Source organism: Corylus avellana, chromosome ca1 (assembly GCF_901000735.1).
Source record: "Corylus avellana chromosome ca1, CavTom2PMs-1.0".
NCBI lineage: Eukaryota > Viridiplantae > Streptophyta > Magnoliopsida > Fagales > Betulaceae > Corylus > Corylus avellana.
In genome coordinates this window covers 14,663,225-14,683,627 of record NC_081541.1, presented here as the reverse complement: position 1 = coordinate 14,683,627, position 20,403 = coordinate 14,663,225, and the positions used below count along the sequence as shown (strand labels likewise).

The 20,403-nt window shown below is 35.7% G+C and overlaps 2 protein-coding genes and 1 non-coding gene across 4 annotated transcripts in view; all 3 read left to right on the top strand.

The window, feature by feature from the left end:
• Positions 1 to 210: 210 nt before the first annotated feature.
• LOC132163379 (dihydrolipoyl dehydrogenase 1, chloroplastic-like) overlaps positions 211 to 20,403 on the top strand; it is a 24,417-nt gene continuing 4,224 nt past the window's right edge. Inside the window, exons 1-16 of one of the 2 annotated variants that reach the window (XM_059573646.1) lie at positions 211 to 795; positions 1,516 to 1,662; positions 1,805 to 1,939; positions 2,147 to 2,252; positions 2,419 to 2,543; positions 3,274 to 3,399; positions 3,487 to 3,567; positions 4,148 to 4,210; positions 4,305 to 4,379; positions 4,463 to 4,541; positions 4,637 to 4,737; positions 4,885 to 4,998; positions 5,098 to 5,211; positions 5,405 to 5,476; positions 6,267 to 6,290; positions 6,365 to 6,631. In XM_059573646.1, coding sequence (XP_059429629.1) covers positions 472 to 795; positions 1,516 to 1,662; positions 1,805 to 1,939; positions 2,147 to 2,252; positions 2,419 to 2,543; positions 3,274 to 3,399; positions 3,487 to 3,567; positions 4,148 to 4,210; positions 4,305 to 4,379; positions 4,463 to 4,541; positions 4,637 to 4,737; positions 4,885 to 4,998; positions 5,098 to 5,211; positions 5,405 to 5,476; positions 6,267 to 6,290; positions 6,365 to 6,559 — 1,881 coding nt within the window. In that variant the 5' untranslated portion in view covers positions 211 to 471 and the 3' untranslated portion in view covers positions 6,560 to 6,631. Of the gene's footprint in view, positions 796 to 1,515; positions 1,663 to 1,804; positions 1,940 to 2,146; positions 2,253 to 2,418; positions 2,544 to 3,273; positions 3,400 to 3,486; positions 3,568 to 4,147; positions 4,211 to 4,304; positions 4,380 to 4,462; positions 4,542 to 4,636; positions 4,738 to 4,884; positions 4,999 to 5,097; positions 5,212 to 5,404; positions 5,477 to 6,266; positions 6,291 to 6,364; positions 6,632 to 20,403 lie in introns of those variants that run through there. The other variant, XM_059573655.1, reaches the window with a different exon arrangement.
• Positions 9,567 to 12,336, top strand: LOC132183892 (GTP-binding protein SAR1A-like). The gene is made up of 3 exons (XM_059597362.1): positions 9,567 to 9,846; positions 9,939 to 10,070; positions 11,740 to 12,336. Exons 1-3 carry the CDS (start codon positions 9,718 to 9,720, stop codon positions 12,058 to 12,060), a joined length of 582 nt encoding a protein of 193 aa, XP_059453345.1. The 5' UTR covers positions 9,567 to 9,717; the 3' UTR covers positions 12,061 to 12,336.
• Positions 10,786 to 10,914, top strand: LOC132168337 (small nucleolar RNA snoR83). The gene has a single exon (XR_009438851.1). It is a non-coding gene; the product is annotated as a small nucleolar RNA snoR83 (small nucleolar RNA).

Below are 20,403 nucleotides of genomic sequence, written 5' to 3'. Positions count from 1 at the left end.
TCTTGAAACCACCATGTTGGGGGGTATATACAACAAGCCAGGGTAAGGTTGAAATCCACCTGTCGTGGGTAATCCTGAAACCTAGCCACCTAACCACCCCAATAGTCAAAGGGTGATTGTGTATTTTTTTTTTTTAAAAAAAAAAAAATTGAACAAAAATACCCATATTTATAGATCTGGACAAACCGAAAATGTACGCGCCATGCGCAGTTTAGCAAAAGATCGAGGCAAGTGACGATCAATCTAGTAAAACAAACAAAAGAAAAAGAGAAGAGGGTGGTTTATCTGTCGCGCTTTGATATCTCCGCCCCTCTCTACTAAACTCTTAACGGACTTATCAAAGCCCTCTCTTCCCCGTCTTCAAAAAACCCAACTATATTTCAACCCCTCAGATCTCTCTCCCCCTCTTGCCTTTCTCTCTCGCTCCCATTTCTCTCTCTCTCTCTCTCTGTGGCCTGAAAAGTCCTCAAAATGCAATCGTCTCTCACTCTCTCCGTCTCTTCCCACACCTCCCTCACCATTCCCAGATCAAGCCACGCGTTCGAGCCTTCATCCAAGCCTATAAACCTCCGTTTCTGCGGCCTCCGGCGAGAGGCCCTGGGGTTCTCTTCGCTCAGACAAAGCTCCGATTCGCACCGAGTTCGCCTCGCCTCCTCGGCTCGCGGACGACGCGTCTTCGTGTCGGCGGCCTCGGTTTCCAATAACGGAAGCCCGCCGAAGTCGTTCGATTACGACCTGCTCATCATCGGCGCCGGCGTCGGTGGACACGGAGCTGCTCTCCACGCCGTCGAGAAGGTACGGTGAATCGTTTGCTTTTGAATTTAGTTTATGTGTTGGAAGATATAGCTTGAACTAATGCCTAATGCTTGGCTAGTTGAGCTTGAATTGATCGAGTTTATCAGCTTAGATTGTCTTTCCTTGAGAGTTCTATATAATTCAAATGTGATATTTAAGTTCTTTGGAATGATTTTAAACTGTTAATGTGTTGCTTGCGGAGTTATAGTTGAGTATGGTTTTTTCACTGCGTATTTTTTAGAAAGAGTTATTTCGGACTGGTTTGTCTCTGATAAGTTGCTGGAATTTAGAGTTGAAATAAGCGGTAAAACACGTCGTGGTTTTTTGTATGATTTGGTAAAAGGTCATTGTAGAGGAAGAATCTCTAGCGGTAACAATGATGATGCGCTATACGATTGTACAGTATTTAGATTGATAAACACTACTAATGTATTCTCTTTGTTGATTGCGCACGAGAAGAGCTGAAATTATATACGAGAGAAAATTTCATTTGTGGGGATAATAGTGATCCACCTACATTCAAATTTAGACCTCGGTGTCAATCTTCTGGTTGTGATGCATCCCCTGCTTTGCATATATTTCATGTTTAATATGTGGTAATGTATATGCTAGAATGTGGCTCTTTCTGGGTGTTGTAGAAACATTTGAGTATCTTATTGCTTCTTCTTTGCTAACAACAGTTGCGTTAGAGGTGAATAATTATAGAAGTGATCATTGCAGGGTCTGAAGACTGCCATTGTTGAGGGAGATGTGGTGGGTGGAACATGTGTAAACAGAGGTTGTGTTCCTTCCAAGGCTCTTCTGGCTGTGAGTGGTCGGATGCGTGAGCTTCAGAATGAGCATCACTTGAAGGCATTGGGTTTGCAGGTAATAAGATTGGATTATCCAAGCTTGAAGCTTAGCTGACACAAGTTACATATTTTGACCACAAATACTATTGTACGTATGATGTGCCTGTGTTGGTGGGTTGCTGTACTTTAACTGTTTGCCTTCTTACAAATCATTATAGGTTTCCGCTGCTGGGTATGATAGACAAGGAGTGGCTGATCATGCAAACAATCTTGCTTCAAAAATTCGTGGTAATTTAACCAATTCTATGAAGGCACTTGGGGTGGACATACTGACAGGTTTTGGCACAATTCTGGTGAGTCATACATGCTGACACATTGGATTCAGTGACAGCACAAAGTTATTGTGGTCAATAAAAAATCAAACCAGCTTAATGATAATTTTGAGCTGTCCAGAACATGGTTTCTCAATTATTCTTGTCCTTTAGTTAAGTTTATGATCTAATGGTTTATAATCTTTTGCATCCTAATGTTGATTGCATTATTTGCCAAACCATTTTCAGGGCCCTCAAAAGGTGAAAGTTGGATCTGACAAAGTAGTAACTGCAAAAAATATAATTATTGCTACAGGTTCTGTTCCTTTTGTCCCAAAGGGCATTGAAGTTGATGGTAAATGTGTACCTTTTCTTCTCATTCTTCTTATGGTTTCACTTTTTCTGTTAAAGAGTCCAGCATTCTTCTTCTGGATGGAGGACTTTCTGTGCCAGTGTTCTACATACAATCTTCTGTTATATTGTGCTTGGAGGATTTTTAATTGCTGAATATTGACCTGCAGGGAAGACTGTAATTACCAGTGACCATGCACTTAAGTTGGAATTTGTTCCAGACTGGATTGCCATTGTGGGAAGTGGATATATTGGTCTTGAATTCAGTGATGTATACACTGCACTTGGGAGTGAGGTATCACATTTCTTCTCTTCTTTTAACTATTGTGACGATTACATATTCTACAAAATGAATTATCAGATTTATTTCTTTCCAGGAAAAAAATGGAAGAGCATCAGCACTATTTGGTGTTTTTAAATTATAAAATTAAAGCAAATGCTCGCCTCCTTTCCTCACATCATCTCCAATTATATATATGCTACTTATGGGAACTTAGCATGTCATAGGACAGATGCTTTTGTTGATATCTTCTGGGTCTCTTGAATTCCAATATGGTTTAATACTCACTTTTACCATGAGATCATGTTTCCTGATCCAACTGTAGTCTGCAGTGACGTCTTATTCGCAATTTGGGATGGTGATAATGCTTCTCAGTCTAATTTTGAATATCAAAATTTAAGACATCAAGATTTGACATTGCTGAGAATGCATCAAAATGCATGGTTGAAGTACCTGCTTAAACATCCATTGAGGACTCGCTAGTCTATCAAAAGAAAAATAAAGAATGGATTTAGATTCACATTTATTGGGCTTTGCCTTTCTCCTTTGGTGTAAGAAATGTTATTCATGTAATTAATTCCCAAAACGATTAGTATTACACAAAGCATTCCTTATATATGTATTAAGGTTTCATTACATAAAGGATAGAAATCTTGCCTAGTCCAGTCAGTAATTTTTCTATCCAGTGATCAGTACAACAAGTTAGTGTCATGCTCATTCTTTTATTTTTTGTATGATTGTGAAGGTTACTTTTATCGAAGCTCTAGATCAGCTCATGCCTGGATTTGATCCCGAGATTGGGAAGTTAGCCCAAAGGGTTTTAATAAATCCGCGAAAAATTGACTATCATACAGGAGTATTTGCAACCAAGGTATCCTGTTGTTTATGTTTGACTATTTGCGCGTTTCCTTGGTAGCTGTTTTTTGCATTTATCATCCTTAGTGTATTCTTTTTACAGATAACTCCAGCTAAGGACGGGAAGCCAGTCATGATTGAGCTTATTGATGCAAAGACTAAGGAACCTAAAGACACATTGGAGGTAACTGAAGTACTATGAGTTAATAGCCAGAGCTGGAAATTGTTGTTTCAAAAGCAATCTACATGTTCGTTGCTTTTCATATTGACAATGTACAAAATAATACAAGTAGTTGGCTTAAACTCTTTCAACTTCCATAACATTTGAGAGGTGAAAAAAATCCTTATCCAAAATTGTCATTTTTTGCTGTCAACTTCTGTTTCTTCTCATATGCATTCATGAAATTAAATACTTGTAGTTAATCCTGAACTAGTTGACGAGATCTCTCATTTTATGAGTTTGTTGGCCCCATTTGTTTGAGCTTTGAGTGGCTACAAATTGACCTGCTGCAAATTCAAGAGAACAATGTAGTTTGGATTATGAAATCAAGCTTATGTTTCAAGTTTCACCCACCAATACATGCTCAATGATGTCTGACTTGCATGAGTGTTTTCCTCTGTATTAGTATTGAACCTGGCTATTTAAAATTCAAATCCTTGACATATTGTGAATTGGAAATCTCCATTTTAGATCAGACGTTTTTTGCTGCATATTTAGTTGCATCAAGGCATCTTTAACAAACTTTTGGTTCACTTTGCTACAGGTAGACGCAGCATTAATTGCAACTGGAAGGGCTCCATTCACACAGGGTCTTGGCTTGGAGAGTGTATGGCTTCTCAGATACTAATGTGGTTGAGATTATAGAGTTGTTTACCCCAAAAAAAAAAAAAAAGGTTTCATTTGCATTGGCTTTTCTGCAGGTTAATGTAGAAACACAACGTGGTTTCGTTCCTGTTGATGAGCGCATGCGAGTAATTGATGCGAGTGGCAATCTGGTTCGTTTTGAATTTCTGTATGAGCATATATTTCCCTGTGTAGTTCTAGCAAATTGTTATTGACGCTGAATTTTGAATGTTAGGTCCCTCACTTGTATTGCATTGGTGATGCTAATGGCAAGATGATGCTTGCTCATGCAGCGAGTGCACAAGGAATTTCAGGTAAGGAGTTAACTAATTGATTGTCTCTGCTGCTTTGAATCTAAAGACTTTCCTTGACATCCTTTTCAATTTTTCCCCTAAATCTTTTTACACAGTTGTTGAACAAGTCACTGGAAGAGATCATGTGCTCAATCATCTAAGTATACCTGCAGCTTGTTTCACCCATCCTGAAATCAGTATGGTTGGATTAACAGAGGTGAATGTTGAATCTTTTAAGTGCATTTTGTTATGTAAATACGTTCTCACTTCCTTATTTTCTTCTCTTTTTCCATTATGAAATTAGAGTCTTCTCATTGTGCCCTTTGAATATCTGAAATTTTGATTAAACCTCTAAAATTTGCAGCCTCAAGCAAGGGAGAAAGCTGAAAAAGAGGGATTTGAAATTAGCATTGCTAAGACAAGTTTTAAGGCTAACACAAAGGCCCTAGCAGAAAATGAAGGGGAGGGACTTGCGAAGGTTATCTTTTATTTACAAATATCCTAAAATGTTGTTGATTTATGCGTTCTCACCAGCTTCTTGAGGTGATAACACAATTTCTATATTGTTTTCATTCAGCTGATATACAGACCCGACAGTGGAGAGATACTTGGAGTCCATATCTTCGGGTTGCACGCTGCGGACCTCATCCATGAAGCATCCAATGCAATAGCTTTGGGGACACGTATTCAGGTAAGTTTTCTGTGCCAAAACTATAATGTTTATGCACCTGGCTGCTACTTTTAATGTGCCCTTGGTTATGAGTCTCTAGTTCCTTTGGTAACCAATTCTGTTAATTTTTCACTCATCCTGTAGCTAAGATTGATACTCGTGTCGTCGATGTTGTGCAGCGATTTATTGTTACTGTATTTTTTGAACCATGCAGGACATCAAATTGGCAGTTCATGCACATCCAACCTTGTCCGAAGTGCTTGATGAACTGTTTAAATCAGCAAAAGTGAGTAACACATATTCACCTCCAAACATCATCATGGCTGCACTAAAATCTTTTCTTTTCCATGCAAAACTGTAAGACCATTGCAAGTAGGATCCTTGGCAGCCGCTTGACATATGTAGTGGCTGACAAGTTATTAGGAACAACATATAATAAATGTCTTGGAAGTGGAAATCACTAGAAGTGGGCTTTAAAAATACGCACATCCCAGTTGACTCCATTAGGATCCTGGATAGTATCTATTTCATGACTTGACTTAGAGTCCGTTTGAGTTTGTGATTTCAAAAAATGTGATTTAAAAATATGCGATTTGAAAACGTAAATTTTAAAAACACAGTTAAGTATTTTCGAAAATCATATTTTGGCCTTTAAAATTATGCGTTTTTCATAAAAGTACAAGGACTTGCGATTTGAAAACGCATTTTTCTACTTTATCAAATTACAATTTAAAAAAAAAACCCTAAACGATCTATTTTCTGCACTTTCGTCCGAAATTGCATTTTTTGTCTATAAAATTGCAATGACAAACTCTTAAAGTTTATGTATCTAACGGTTTATTTAAAATTAATGTTATCACATCTTTTTAAAAAAAATTAAATTATGTAAAATTATGTACACTATTAGATGCATTAACTTTAAATCTATGAAATTGATACTATCTATTTCATTGTTTGGTTGACTGTGGTTGGCAGGCATAAAAAAGCAATCCATAATATTGCATATAACTTGCTCATAAAATGGCTACTTGAATATATCTTTGTATGTTAACCTGCAAAGACTTAAATATGGCCAGGTTCAAGCTCATGCTTCTAGCCCAGTAAGTGAACCAATTGCAGTCTAAGCTTCTCAACAATCAAAGTATGTATTTTTGAAGAAATTTGCTTGTGCTAGGGTTTTTCAACCAATTATTCGTCTCCAAGCATCAGAAGAGATCATCAACACATTCGAGAGAGAAAGAACACAATAGGGGAACAACTGGTCTATTTCTTCAAGGCAGTTGATGCCAGAATATGTTCAATCTTGCCATCTTTAATTCCGGGTCTTGTCTGTCTTTTCAGAGAGATACTTGTAACCATATTGCTTTAATTTAGAAAACTTTTTGCTCCAAATTTTGGATAATATTATAATTTATAAGAGGCCTTATTGTAGTCAGGGTTACTTCGGCTGCTTTGAAACCATGTTATATTTCTTTCCAAGTTTTCACGTAAAAAAAACCCCTCTAGACCAGTTTAAAGAGCCCTAGGAATATGGCAATTAGACTAACTGTCCTCCCTCACAAAACTCATAATCATGACTTTAACAATAAAAGAACTGAATCAATTAGACATTGCAGTATGATGTTTTCTTGTCCAAGTACTCTGGAAAATGCAGCAATGCTGCTTAAATGCAGAAAATCTACAAGCATCCATCAATGCAAGGCATTTCCATATGATAAATGGGAAACTGTTGAAATCATGAAGGTTGGTTTTTCTTGCCTTTCAAAAATCCAAAAAACAAAACATTAAAAAAAAAATGAAACAAGTCCACATGAAACAAGAATTCACCTCACCGTAAAGTGATCTTCTACAGAACAAAAGTGGACAAATAGTTTTCACAAATGGATCCACACAAAAATCTGGAAACAAAAATATGCCGAAAATAAATGTTTATGATGAGAGAACTAGGAAGGGTCTAAAAAGGCATATAAGTTCTTGTTCCTTCCCAGCTGATTCAAAAGTGGACAAATAGTTTCACACATGGATCCACATCAAAATCTTTAGAAAAAAATTATGCAAGAAGAAATGTTTATGATGAGAGAACTAGGATGGATAACTCTCTTCTCTAGTCATAGCTGATTCAAGACCTCAGGGCAACAAAAGGCAATGCCTTAAGCAGTTCCATCAGCACACCATCCAGGAGTAGTTTGTGTTCATAAAATCTGAAGTTGGGAATCCTATATAAATCCTTGCAAGGAAGTTGTTTGAAAATCTAAAAATTTAAAACTCAAGCTTTATATAGTAATCTTTTTCATCATGAACCCTCCATCAATTCCTAACCCTGACCAAAATGAGCAATGCTACATACCATTCTTTTTAAAATCAACATTAAATCAAAATTAATTAGTGACCCATCACAAACCCAATGGTAATTTTAAAAGCCACGCTTTATAAGATAAAAAGATGATGAGTAGCATTGCACGCCTGAAATACCCTCACCACAAGATTATCCAAAATTGAACTAAAAGGAAAAAAATATCTAATGTAGAGAATAACACCATTGAAGTTCCTTAATGTCACATGTTGACATCAAGGTAATTTGGTAGTTTTCCACCCTAGAGACTTTTCACTCTACACAAACTAATGAGGCTGTGTAGTAAGTTGTGATCTAAATAGATAACAACTCAAATTTTAAAGAATTATTTGAGTAATCCCAATATTAAATTGTCATCAACAAGTGTCATCGTATAAATGCAATTGTCCTCCATACTAATCTGAATCAGAACACCAAGCTCAACCCAAATTCATTCAAAACAACAGGAACCAAACACCCGACAAACTACCAACAAATTGTTTCAATAACAAAGGTACCCACCAAACAATACAACACTCATTGAAAAAACAAAAACAGTGTCCAAAAATCCAATAATTTAAAATGAACTTCACAAGCTAACTCCCCAAAAAAAACAAGACCCAAAACACATAAATCGAAGCACAAAACTTGAAAGAGTAAGCACAATCAACCTTTCAACTTAAGATAAATCAATTGAAATAAAGCATAAAAGACCAAATAAGCTCCAAACAAATGCTCAAATAATTTCAGAACTTTAAGCATCCTTATCAAACATCAGTAACGAAGATTGAAAGTGCTGCTCCCACTGGGAATCCTAACAAAACCCATTACAGTTCCATCAAACTACTATACTACTTAGCATCAAAGTAAACATGAAGGAAACCATAGATCTCAAACAAAATGCCTGTCTTTTCTATCAGCGTTGAACTCATCTATTCTTCCTCGCTGTCAGCCTCAGCGATCTTATTGTTATGCTTCCTAGCATACCTCTGGTTCCTCAGGAACTTGGGATCCATCTGTACCCACAATTCAAAAACAAATTTTTTCTTCAATTACATGATTAAATAGGTGAATACTAACAACCCCGAAAAGATTAAAAAAAAAAAAAGTATTACCCCTTTGGTGGAGATGTGGCGGTGCTTGCGGGGCTTCTTGATGCCGTTCTTGTGCGCCTTGTAAGACTGGTTGTGAGCCGTGTGGTTCTTCGACTTCGCCATCTCTGCAACCCACAAATACACAGTCACACACAGATAGAAAGTCAAACTCAAAAGAGCGTGCCTTTTTGCATCAGAGAGAGAGAGAGAGAGAGAGGGAGACCTGGAAACGAAGAGGGTGGCTCTGCTAGGGTTTGCTGGGCGGAGCAAATGAGAAGGTTTGGCCGCTTTATGTGGACCTGTAGCGAAACCCTAGATATCAAGGATTGTGGTGAGCATATTAAATGACGGAAGTGCCCTTGTGGTGGGGTTTAAGGATCTGGGCTTTGGTTCTAAATAAATGGCCCATATTTCAATATTTTATTTTGTGTATTCTTTGTGGCCCAGAAAAGAATGGCCCATATCTGGTGCATTTCTGTTCGCGAAATAAGTCTTCAAATAGAATGACTATATATATATTTATATATATATTTTATGAGTAATGTTATATATATTCTTACATCACTACCCTAATTTCTCAATAACTATAGGTGGTTTTTAAAATTATCATTGAACTAAAATTCAATAAAAATTGATCTCATATCCGGTAGTGATTTTAAAAGTAATCTATAGGTGTGAAAAAATAAGAGTAAGTATAACATTATTCGTCTTTTATTTGGTAGGAGCCTATTCTTAAAAATAACTATCTAATTAGAGAATATGCGTTGTATTTCTATAGTTAAATATATATATATATATATATATATATATATATAAAAGAAGTGATCGCGTTTACTCATTAACTAAAATATAAAATATTAAAAAAAAAAAGATCCATAAAATATTATAATAACAGTGAAGCCCCATGAAAGCCAGCCATCAGCTAGCTAAGCATAACTCATCAGGTGAAATGAAAGACACCAATGCCATCACTTCCAGTTGTAACGCTGAACTGTCCGTCCAATAGCATATCTGGGATTGGATCTTTGTCCTTCGTTTTCCTAAACCCCTCTCGATCTTGTTCCATTTTAGACCAGATTCCCACATTCTTTTGAGGCAGACATGTTCCTCTTTGATTGGCTCTATGGGGTGCTCGCATCGCTGGGCCTATGGCAGAAGGAGGCCAAGATTCTTTTCTTGGGTCTCGACAATGCTGGCAAGACCACCCTTCTTCACATGTTGAAAGACGAGGTGGGTTCTGTTTGTCTTTACCCATTTCTCTCTATCTGCTTGTGATTATGTTTTCTGAAAATGTTGGAAAAATGGGTTTTTGTTTGTGGCAGCGACTAGTGCAACACCAGCCGACCCAGCACCCCACTTCGGAGGAGCTGAGTATTGGGAAAATCAAGTTCAAGGCTTTCGATTTGGGTGGCCACCAGATCGCTCGCAGAGTCTGGAAAGATTACTATGCTAAGGTACATTCAATTTGATCTCTTCCCCTTGTGTTCCCTCTTTCTGCGTGTTCAATCCATATATCAGATTTTTGTTCTGTTTTGTTTTCGGTTGATATTATTGGATTGGGACTCTGAATTTGGCTATCGGATTATTTGATCAGTTGTATTTGAATGTCATTTATGCAAAGTTTGATTCTTTGAATCAGTTAACTTTGTTTGAGGTTATTTATATGAACTGCTGGAAACTTTAAGCAGATCTAATTCTAATTCTACTGCGATTTCACTATATGTTTGTTAAAACAGGTTAGTTGTAGAGTTTTCTTATGTCTTATTGGCTGTTTTTATCCTTAGTTTTTACTTGGGTGGTGTCAATGACACAATTTCTTTGATAATCTCGTTGGCTGTTTTTTTTTTGACCTACAATATGGAGTCAAGAATTTCTGCATTCTTTTGCAATCTTATACATCCTTAATTGTAAAGGATCAACCTCCTAGCTGAATCGTTGGAATCATCTTCTTTATTGGTTTTGTTCTGATAATTGGAAGTGTGTATAACTATTAATGGTGCCAGCTTTAGTTTCTTGCGTATACATGAAAAAAAAAAAAAAAAAAAATGCTTTGTTGACATTTCTGCATTTGATTTTTAATCAATCTGTTAATTGAGTTGAATTTCAGAAGACAGAAAAGGCATTCCGTGGTCCGTTAACCCCAGCCGTTTAGCTCACTATGCCTTCATAATCCCAGAAAAATCTTCTCTAGGTTTATCTGATTCATGCGAGGCAAACATAAACGACTGAAGTTATGCTGATAGCACCTTTTTTTTTTGTCTTTCCGGACGTGTTTTAGTTGTAGTTTTCCTTACATGATTCTTTCAAAAATCCATCATGGCATTGTAAATTTGGTTTCATGTCAGAAGTCAATTTCAAGTGGGAAAGAGAAGCCTTAGATTTATTGGAAAGGTCATCCATTACATCATCTAAGAGGTTTTGAAGACCCAAATTAAGGTTGCCTCTCTTGACTGGAGTGGTAATCTGCAGTTATCTTCTTTGAGAGGACCTGCCTGTTGAAAAAAGTTCAAAGTTTTGCATCACCCTTCTACATATTTTTCAAAGACATACTCATAAACAAAAACATATTTTTCAAATATGTTGAAAAGAATACTTTCGTGGGTTTATCTCTTTGTTTCATGATTGACTCTGGTATTCCAAGTGATCTCCAGCACCTAATACTTTTGGAATTCCGGTTATAATACCATGTCAAGCGCAAATTGGTCAGAATAGGATCCTCTCCATTTCAAATTGGTCAGGATTTAAAGTCGATGCGTCGAATGAGTACATAAAGTTAACGTTGACACGTCTTTTAAAAAATTTAAATAATGTAAAATCATGTATACCGTCGGATGCACAAACTTTAAATTTTGACCATGAAATGGAGAGGATCCTTGTCCTCATTCGGCCCGACCCCAGTTATGGGGTTTAATTCATTTAAACCATCATTGACATACCTCGCTTATGTGATTGACCCAAATAAATGAGAGAAATTCAAATAGTCATTGAGATGGCCTCAATTGTAATAGCAGATTGATTTGATTTTTTACACTTTTGGATTGTATGACATGCCAAAGAATTGAATTCTGACCATTTTTTTTTATTATTTTTTTTTATTTTCTGTTAATTCCCATCCATGAACAGGTGGATGCAGTGATTTACCTTGTTGATGCTTATGACAAGGAGAGGTTTGCAGAATCAAAAAAGGAGCTGGATGGCCTCCTTTCAGATGAATCCCTTGGTGATGTTCCATTTCTTGTGCTGGGGAACAAGATTGACATTCCCTATGCAGCTTCAGAAGATGAGCTATGCTATCATCTAGGGCTGACCAATTTCACAACTGGCAAGGGGAAGGTGACTCTTACAGAATCCAACGTCCGGCCCATTGAAGTTTTCATGTGCAGTATTGTTCGCAAGATGGGCTATGGTGATGGCTTCAAGTGGCTCTCACAATATATCAAGTAGAAGTAGAGTGAGGGGATAACTATTTGCTCTGTGTTCAATGTTCATGTGCTAACTTTTCTGCAGTTCTAAGGCGCCTGAATACATGGGAGTATATTTTTTAGTACATCATTTTTTGTGTTGGCATTGAAGGATTAACAACTGCAGAATTTTGTTGTTTTCGATTTGGGTCTATTGTTGGGAAGTTTACCCTTCTTTTTTTTTTTGGTTTTTTTGTTTTTCTTTAGGGTCTTCCATTCTCTCTTCCTTCCGGATCAAGAATGAGAAGGATCCTCCCTTGTAACCCCTTTTCCGAATTCAATTAAAAAAAAAAAAAAAAAAAAACTGCACAATTTTTCTTTATCCTTATAGTGAGCCATTTTAGATTTGTTATTTGGGCGATTGTTCTCGGATAATAATTTTGAAGCAAGGTGATTTTTTTATTTTTTTATTTTATTTTTTGGAAAAAGAGAAAAAAATAAGATTACAAACTATTCTTTCTTGATTTTTGTCTTTCTTCTATGCATGGTATCTAATGCGTAGCCCTTTTCATGAGTAATGTTATTATTTACGCCTATTTCACATTGGCTGACGTGGTGTGTTTTAAGTGGCTTTATTTATTTATTTATTTTTAAGTGATTGATATAAAAAACCACTTAAAACACGCAACATCAACCAATATGAAATGAGCGTGAAAAGTAGCATTGCTCTAACCTAATTCTGTGGTGATAATTCAAGAAATTAAGGTTGGTTTTGTTAAGGAACACTTAAGACTGAGAATGAAAAAACTCACATGGCTATCTATTGGTAAGCAACAAGATGAGGAGCTCCCAATGCAAAGTTGTTGAGAGCCTAGCTTTAATGGCAATATTGAAGAACCTTGGTAAGGGAGATCATCTTTGATGTGTCCTAATTTGCAAATTACATAAATTTCCTTCAAATTGGGTTTGAGGAAATTCTTTTAACCTGATCTAATAAAGTGTCATATGTTATTCTAACATGTAAAAATCACATATTTTTTTAATAGAATTAACGCAGTGGTCTCAAACCTATGGTTCAAATTGTTCAATGGCCCATGCTATGTGTCTAGCGTTGGCTCTTTGTTGAAGAAAGAGAAGGGAGATGAACAGACAAGATAGACTGTTGGACTTTCCCAAACACACAAAGAATAAATTTTAAACATGAATAAGAGAGGATTTAACGACGAGGGATCCTATTGATTCTATTAAAAAATATGTGAGAGACACATATTAGAAGGACATCTGTCATTTTATTAGATTGGGTTGGAGTAATTTCCTCCAACCCAATTTAAAAGAATTTTTATCCATTTGCAAATGGTCTAATTTTTTCCTTCCTATGCTACTGTCTATTAAATGATTACTGTTACAAGGCTTACCAACATTTTTAGCTACCAGACTTTCATCTCATTGGTTTGTTGTGACAGTGTCCATCAGTATTTGAATAAGTTTTTTTTTTTTTTTTTTTTTAAAAAAAAAAAGGGTGCTCGCATTCATTCCCCCCCTGTAAGTTCAGATAAAAATCATGCACTCAAATGCATCGCAATGCCATTATTCTCCCTCTATTTGCCTTCATCTACCCTATGAGTCAGTAATGTTCATATGATTCATCGAATTATTTCTTTTATTGTGCAAAGTATACAAATATCCTTTAGTGCAAGTTATAAATATTAATAGATGCAAAAGTTCTACGTAAACATATTTACTATTCGAAAAACTCATTACCCCAAATTTACTGTTGCTTTAAATAATTAAAATCAATGTTATGTCAGTAAATGTTGTCTTTACATAACACAAAAAGGACTCTATGTAGAAACAAAAGATGACTATTACATATAGAAATAGGATAAAAAACAAAATATGGTTACACTAGAAATTAAAATGACATAACATTACTAAAGGCTTGAGACTTCTTTAATAAGAATAACTTCTATAAGGTCTTAGCACAAATTAAGGCTTTTGTGCCCTCCAATAAGAGCACGACAAATCAACGTGGAACATCATAACAAAAATATGCATAAACACCTAATTTTTTTTTCTACCTAAAATACCTAAAACAAAAAATATTCTAGAATAAATTTTTCATATTTTTTCTCTCTAGACCCACCACGGCCACCAACCACGCCTTGCCGGAGATGACGCCTCTCGGTACAGAGAACGCCGGGTAAGAGAACTTCGGTGCTCCCTCCTCACTCTCTCACCAGAGGCAACAAAGAAATTTTTTCTCTGCAATTCTCCCTCTCCCTCTCTCTCACACACACACTAGCAGCAGAGAAATTTTTTCTCTGCCGTCGGTGCTCCCTTCTCTCTCTCTTTCTCACACACACACACACACTGCTGCCGGTGCTCCCTCTCTCTCCCTCCTTCTCAGATCAGAAATTTCTCTGTTTTTCACTTGCATTCTTAAATAAGAATAAAACCCAGATTGCCATTGAATAAAACCCAAATTGCTATTGAAATTTCAGCTGCTTCGGTATGTCATTCAATGACAAATAAATAAAATTCTGATTGAAAAAATTTCTCTGTTGCCGCCAATGAGAGAGAGAGAGAGAGGGGTGAGCACAAAAAGAGAGAGAAGGGGGAGCACCGGCAGCAGAGAAAAAATTTCTCTTCTGCCAGCATGTGTGTGAGAGAGAGAGAGAGCGAGAGGGAGCACAACAGAGAAAAAATTTCTCTGTTGCCGCCGATAAGAGAGAGAGAGAGAGAAGGGAGCACCAGAGAGAAGGAGGGGGAGCACTGGAGTTCTCTTACCCAATATTCTCTATACCGGCCGGCGTTATCTTTGACAAGGCGTGGGCTGGCCGGCGTCGTCTCCGGCAAGGCTTAGGCCAACTAGCGGCGGGTTGGTGGCTGGGGTAGGTATAGGGTGGAAAAATATGAAAAATGTATTTTAGAAGATTTTTTGTTTTAAGTATTCTAGAAGAAAAAAAATTAGGTGTTTATGCATATTTTTGTTATGGTGTTCCACGCTAACTTGTTGTGCTCTTATTGGAGGGCATAAAGGCCTTGGTTTGTGCCAAGACTTTATAGAAGTTATTCTTCTTCTTTAACATAATGAATTCCTTAAGGATTGCTGGCATCTAGAAGTTTTTCAACGACCCTTGTTGATAAGCTTGAAAATAAACAGATGTTTGCTTGGTGATGTGGGTAGACTTTGCATCAGTGAGGCTTCAACTTCAAGTATGTCGCTATTCCCACTTAAACAGGAAATCATAGTTTTGTGTCCCATAATTGTAAACGTAAATCCCTTCCTCGTGAACCCTCTAGCAGCATTCTAAATTTGGATGGGGACAATACTTTTTTAGAAAACCTTCATTGTACTTAAAGACATTGAAGGTACGATGTCTAGCCTCACACGACAAGTTGCAAAAGTAGATTCTGGTGCGAATAAAGTTGCCTAAAAAAACTCCAAGAGAACTCATAATGGGCAGGGTTCAAGTAGATGCTAAGATCATTGTCTTTGGACTTACAACGAGCTCCTAGAAGAGCTATTTGGAACTCGTTTTCAATGTGAATTTGGTAAGCGTTGGCAGCGTTGTAGATTAACGATTGACTCATGCAACAAAGAGCCAAGACAATAAAAAAAATACTACCATTCCAAAATTACTCAATTTTTTCCACAATTTCCAATGCCTTTTGATTTCCTCCTACTTCTTATCCCTTTATATAAGATTATGATCCTTCACAATTTCTCTCAAATTACGGAATTTTATGAGCCTATTTGGTTGTAGTTTTGGAAACAAGATCTTTGTTTACAAAACAACAAAAACCTGTTTCTACCATGTAACTGTGCGTTTTGCAATCAGTTTTAAAATCAAATACTTTAAAAAAATAAGAACGCTAAAAACATAAATATAGAAACAACTCTAAGTTGTTTTTGAAAACAGGTTTGTGTTTTTAAGAAAACAACGCTCAAAACACACGTATAACCTATTTCTAACTTAAGTGCATAGACTGCACAGTACTTGTGATCCGTGGTTCTAATCCTTACATGGTCATTTTTCTTAAAGGCTAATGGATGCTACCAGATCAGCCCATTAAAACAGAGAATGGGATGAGAATGTAGTGTAGTGTAGGGTTTGCCAGGCTACTTTGCTATCTAACTTGGTACTCTCATGTCTAAACCACCAGATAATTTATTCCATTTATTGCATTACTTCAACATATAATACGCAATTGACCAAAACCTAAAGTCACAATCACTAGGGAGTCTACTACCCATATTAAAAGTCTGTTTGAGATTGTATTTGAGAAATAGAGTTTTTAAGTCAAAAAGAGCTTTTGGGCAAAAGTTTTATTTTTAAGTTTTTGCCAAAAGTGCGTTTTAGTCATTTTTAAGTTTTTTGGACCCTTAAAAGCGCTTTTAATTTTTTACTAAACGAGTTTTTTGAATGTTAAAAGCACTTTTAAGTTCTTCAAACGCAATCCCAAACAGTTGTTAATGTCATTTATTTAGAAGTTATCTTTTATTTTAAGATAAAGTCCACTTAACCCTCTCAAACTACCACCACAATGACAATCTACTCCTCAAACTATCAATTGCGACAATTTACCCCCCAAATTACTAAAACAATGACAATGTACCCCCAATGCTAACAAAATGATGAAATTACCCCTATAACATTTTCAATAAGACAAAAATACCCTTAATTTTTTTTTAAAAAAAATTAAATTTTAGCATTTTGTTTTTATTTTAACAAGGGTAATTTTGTCATTTTATTAAAATTAGGGGTACATTGTCATTGTTTTGGTAGTTTGAGGGGTAAATTGTCGCAATTGATAGTTTAGTGGGTAGATTGTCATTGTGGTAGTAGTTTAAGGGGGTTAAGTGAACTTTACCCTTTATTTTAAGATAAATACCGTTATAAATGATTTAAAATAAAAAAATACTTTTAAAAATACAAAAATGATTTTGACCTTTACGTTACATTAAAAACACATTCAAACTAATTTTTTTTTTAAAAAAAAATGTCTTAAAATACATTAACAAAAATATCCATAACTTATGTTATGTTTTCTTTTCCTTTTCTAGCTTAAAAACAAAATGAGAATCCCTCACTGGGAATATACGTAAACATAGAGAAGAATAAAAAAGAAAAAGAAGACAAAAGAAATAGAAAGAAAAATAAAGTTGAAAAAAACAGTAGATTGCTCTCGTTGAGATTCCAGAATGTTGATTCGCTAACAACTTGGAAAGTCGAGGAAAGAAAAGACGTGGTTCACTCTTTGACTCAAAGCACAAAATCCAATCCTTTGGATCACAATTCCTTTCAGGAAAAAATTGTAAAAATTTGTTTATTTACAATTAGCTCTATCTATCTAGTATTAAAATAAATTCAGAGGTTTTTGATGCATGTCAACAAAATTTTTTTCTTATAGTCAAATTATGAAATTTGACTATATAGAATAATTTTTTTTTATTTTTTTATTTTGGCATATCTTAGGAATTTTTGATAGAGGTGAAAAGGCGGGGGCGGTTAATAACCGTATGCCAACTGCATTAATTGTTAACTGCTAACTAGTGGTTAGCGGTTTTAGGTTTTACCCCTATATATATATTATATTTATATGTATATAAATATATAAAATGGTGTCATTTTTGTGTTTAAATTTTTTTTTTTTTAAATATATATATATATATATATATAGAAACGATGTTGTATGTAGTATGATATTATTTTATTACGATATAAACGACATCTTTTTTTTTTAATTAAAATTTTTATTTTAAAAAGCGGTTAGCGGTTATTAGAGTTACTAACCGCTAATCATCGATTAACCACCTAACGGTTAACCGCCTAGGTGGTTAGTGAATTTTATTAACTGCCTAGACGATTACAGTTAGCCGTTTTAGTCAATAACCACTAATTGTAACCGCCTTTTCACGCATAATTTCTGAGTTCATTTTAACACGACATAAAACTAATTGTAAATCAAGTAAACCAAATACACTGATTTTGAATCTTTTCCTTCCTTCTAATTAGCTTCCTCTAATTTTTTGAGGTGCAGGGCTTTTCAGTAAGGGTAATGCTTCCGTGTGTATATATATATATATATATATATATATAATCAAAATCTAATAGTAATTTTAAAACCACCATCAAATTTGTGAGAATAAAAAATAAAAAAATGATACGTAGCATTACTCATTGGTTTCACACATACCACAACCCTCCTTTTGTGTATAATTAGGATAGTTCAATAACAAAAGATTTCACAATGCTAGGGTGATAGTTTCAATTAATTTTTATCTTAGTCATTAACAAAAGTAAAAAATTAATTATAACTATTACGTCACCATTATAGAATAATTGTGTGATAAAAATAATTTGAATTAACGGTTACGATTCTCTAAATTTTTTATAAGGAAAAAATAGAGTAATGTTACAAGTCCCTCTTGTGTCTCTCTTGAGTCCCTCTAAAAATGATGTGGCTATTAAATTCACTATTGGGCTTGTGATCGATCATTATTGAATTTTGATCATATGATGAATTTAATAACCACATCATTTTTAAAATGACTCAAAAAAAAATATAAGAGGATCTCGTAGAATTAGTCGAAAAAATAAGATCCTAAAAACTAGTGCACAATTTTATTGGATTTTTCATTTTTTAAACACAAATTTGCTTGAACGGGATTCATGCTAATCCTCACCGTCCAATCTATCTGATACCCTTAGGCACGAAGAGTCTTCTTCTCAAGACAAATCTCATCGCCACCAGTTTTGAAATCGACGGCGGCTAAACCCCTTGTGACGCGTGCCTACCAATCAAATCCTTCCACGTAAGACATTAAACTCCACAACCGGCTAATTCCTGTCACCCACTCCCTCCACCGGCACGCGTAAGCGGTCGACCTCCCACCTTCCAAACCTCGCTCACGGGACAAACCGGTCACCTATTTCCACCCCATCACCCTACAAATATAATAAACCCCCGAAAAATCTTCCAATCAAATATATAAAAAAAATTGGAAAAAACAAAATAAAATTCTCTCCCGGTTTCCTTCACTTTCTACGGAACCAAACACAGCGCTCTCTGTCTCTCTCGCTGTTTCTGTCTACGGCACCATTTTGCGGTTGAATTTGTGAGGTTCAGAGCGAATCAGCGTGTGAAATCTCTAGGAGAAAACATGTTTCTTGTGGACTGGTTCTATGGGGTTCTGGCATCGCTGGGTCTGTGGCAAAAGGAGGCGAAGATCTTGTTCCTAGGGCTTGATAATGCTGGAAAGACCACCTTGCTTCACATGCTCAAAGACGAGGTTCTCGCTCATTCATTCTACATATTTTCTTACATTTTGTCGGTGACCAAACGGAGTCTAAACTTTGTTCTTGTTTGTGTGCAGAGATTAGTTCAGCATCAACCGACGCAGTACCCGACGTCGGAGGAGCTGAGTATTGGGAAGATAAAGTTCAAGGCTTTCGATTTGGGTGGCCATCAGATCGCTCGCAGAGTCTGGAAGGACTATTACGCCAAGGTTTTTATTTTAATTTTAATTTCTTACTGTTTTTTTACATTTTCTCAGCAACCAAACAGAGTCTACTGTAATTTGATTAATGCTATATGTATAATTATATGTATTTCTTTTGGGCTGTTTGCTAGGATGGTCTTCTGTAATCTACTTTCCTTTCCTCCGTATTTTTCAATCTTCATTTCTGTGTGCAATTTTGTTGTTTAATTTCTTAGCAATAGCCATCTCACAAAATATAGATGTTGATTTGAAAGGTAATTTTTGGTCATAATGATACAGCAATCATTGTTGAAAGAGCAATACAGAGGAATGGTGGCTGTTAGATAGCAGGAAATCCACAGTGGAGTTGTTGTATGCATATTGGTATGGGTGTGTGACTGCCAACTTTGTTGTATTGCTACCTGTATTTGCCTATTTGGCGGTTGAACTATGTTGAACCTTTGAATATGAATATTAATGTTTTTTTTAATATGAACTTTTGATGAAACCTTTTGTTTTTTTATTATCGTTCCATGCTCTTGTGATTCAGCCATTTGGGTGGAAGCAGTAGATAGCATAAAAGGTAGATGATTTTATTATGTTGAAAGCGACATGGAAATATGTTTTCTCTATGAGGAATTCCTTTAATTTGCGAAACTTAAATTAATCGATTGATACAAATTTCTTCAGGCTTAAAACTTCCGTTAACTTCTTCAAACTTTACACTCCATTATGTACAATTCCAGTTTCCATATGTCTTGATATTTGTGGTGGCTCTGGTTCTGCATGGACACAATATCTAAAGATTTACCTATAGTTACTTTCTGAGATGCTGCAACCTTAAATTTCTAGTATTCTTCTGGCGGCATTTGTAGTTTTAGGTGTTGTCAGTCTTGGGAC

What these genes read in the sequence shown, in the direction of transcription:
- LOC132183892 (XM_059597362.1), top strand. Translation starts at nt 9,718, where the DNA reads ATGTTCCTCTTTGATTGGCTCTATGGGGTGCTCGCATCGCTGGGCCTA. An exon ending in TTCACATGTTGAAAGACGAG is followed by an intron (nt 9,847 to 9,938) that starts GTGGGTTCTGTT and finishes TGTTTGTGGCAG; the next exon opens with CGACTAGTGCAACACCAGCC. An exon ending in GGAAAGATTACTATGCTAAG is followed by an intron (nt 10,071 to 11,739) that starts GTACATTCAATT and finishes ATCCATGAACAG; the next exon opens with GTGGATGCAGTGATTTACCT.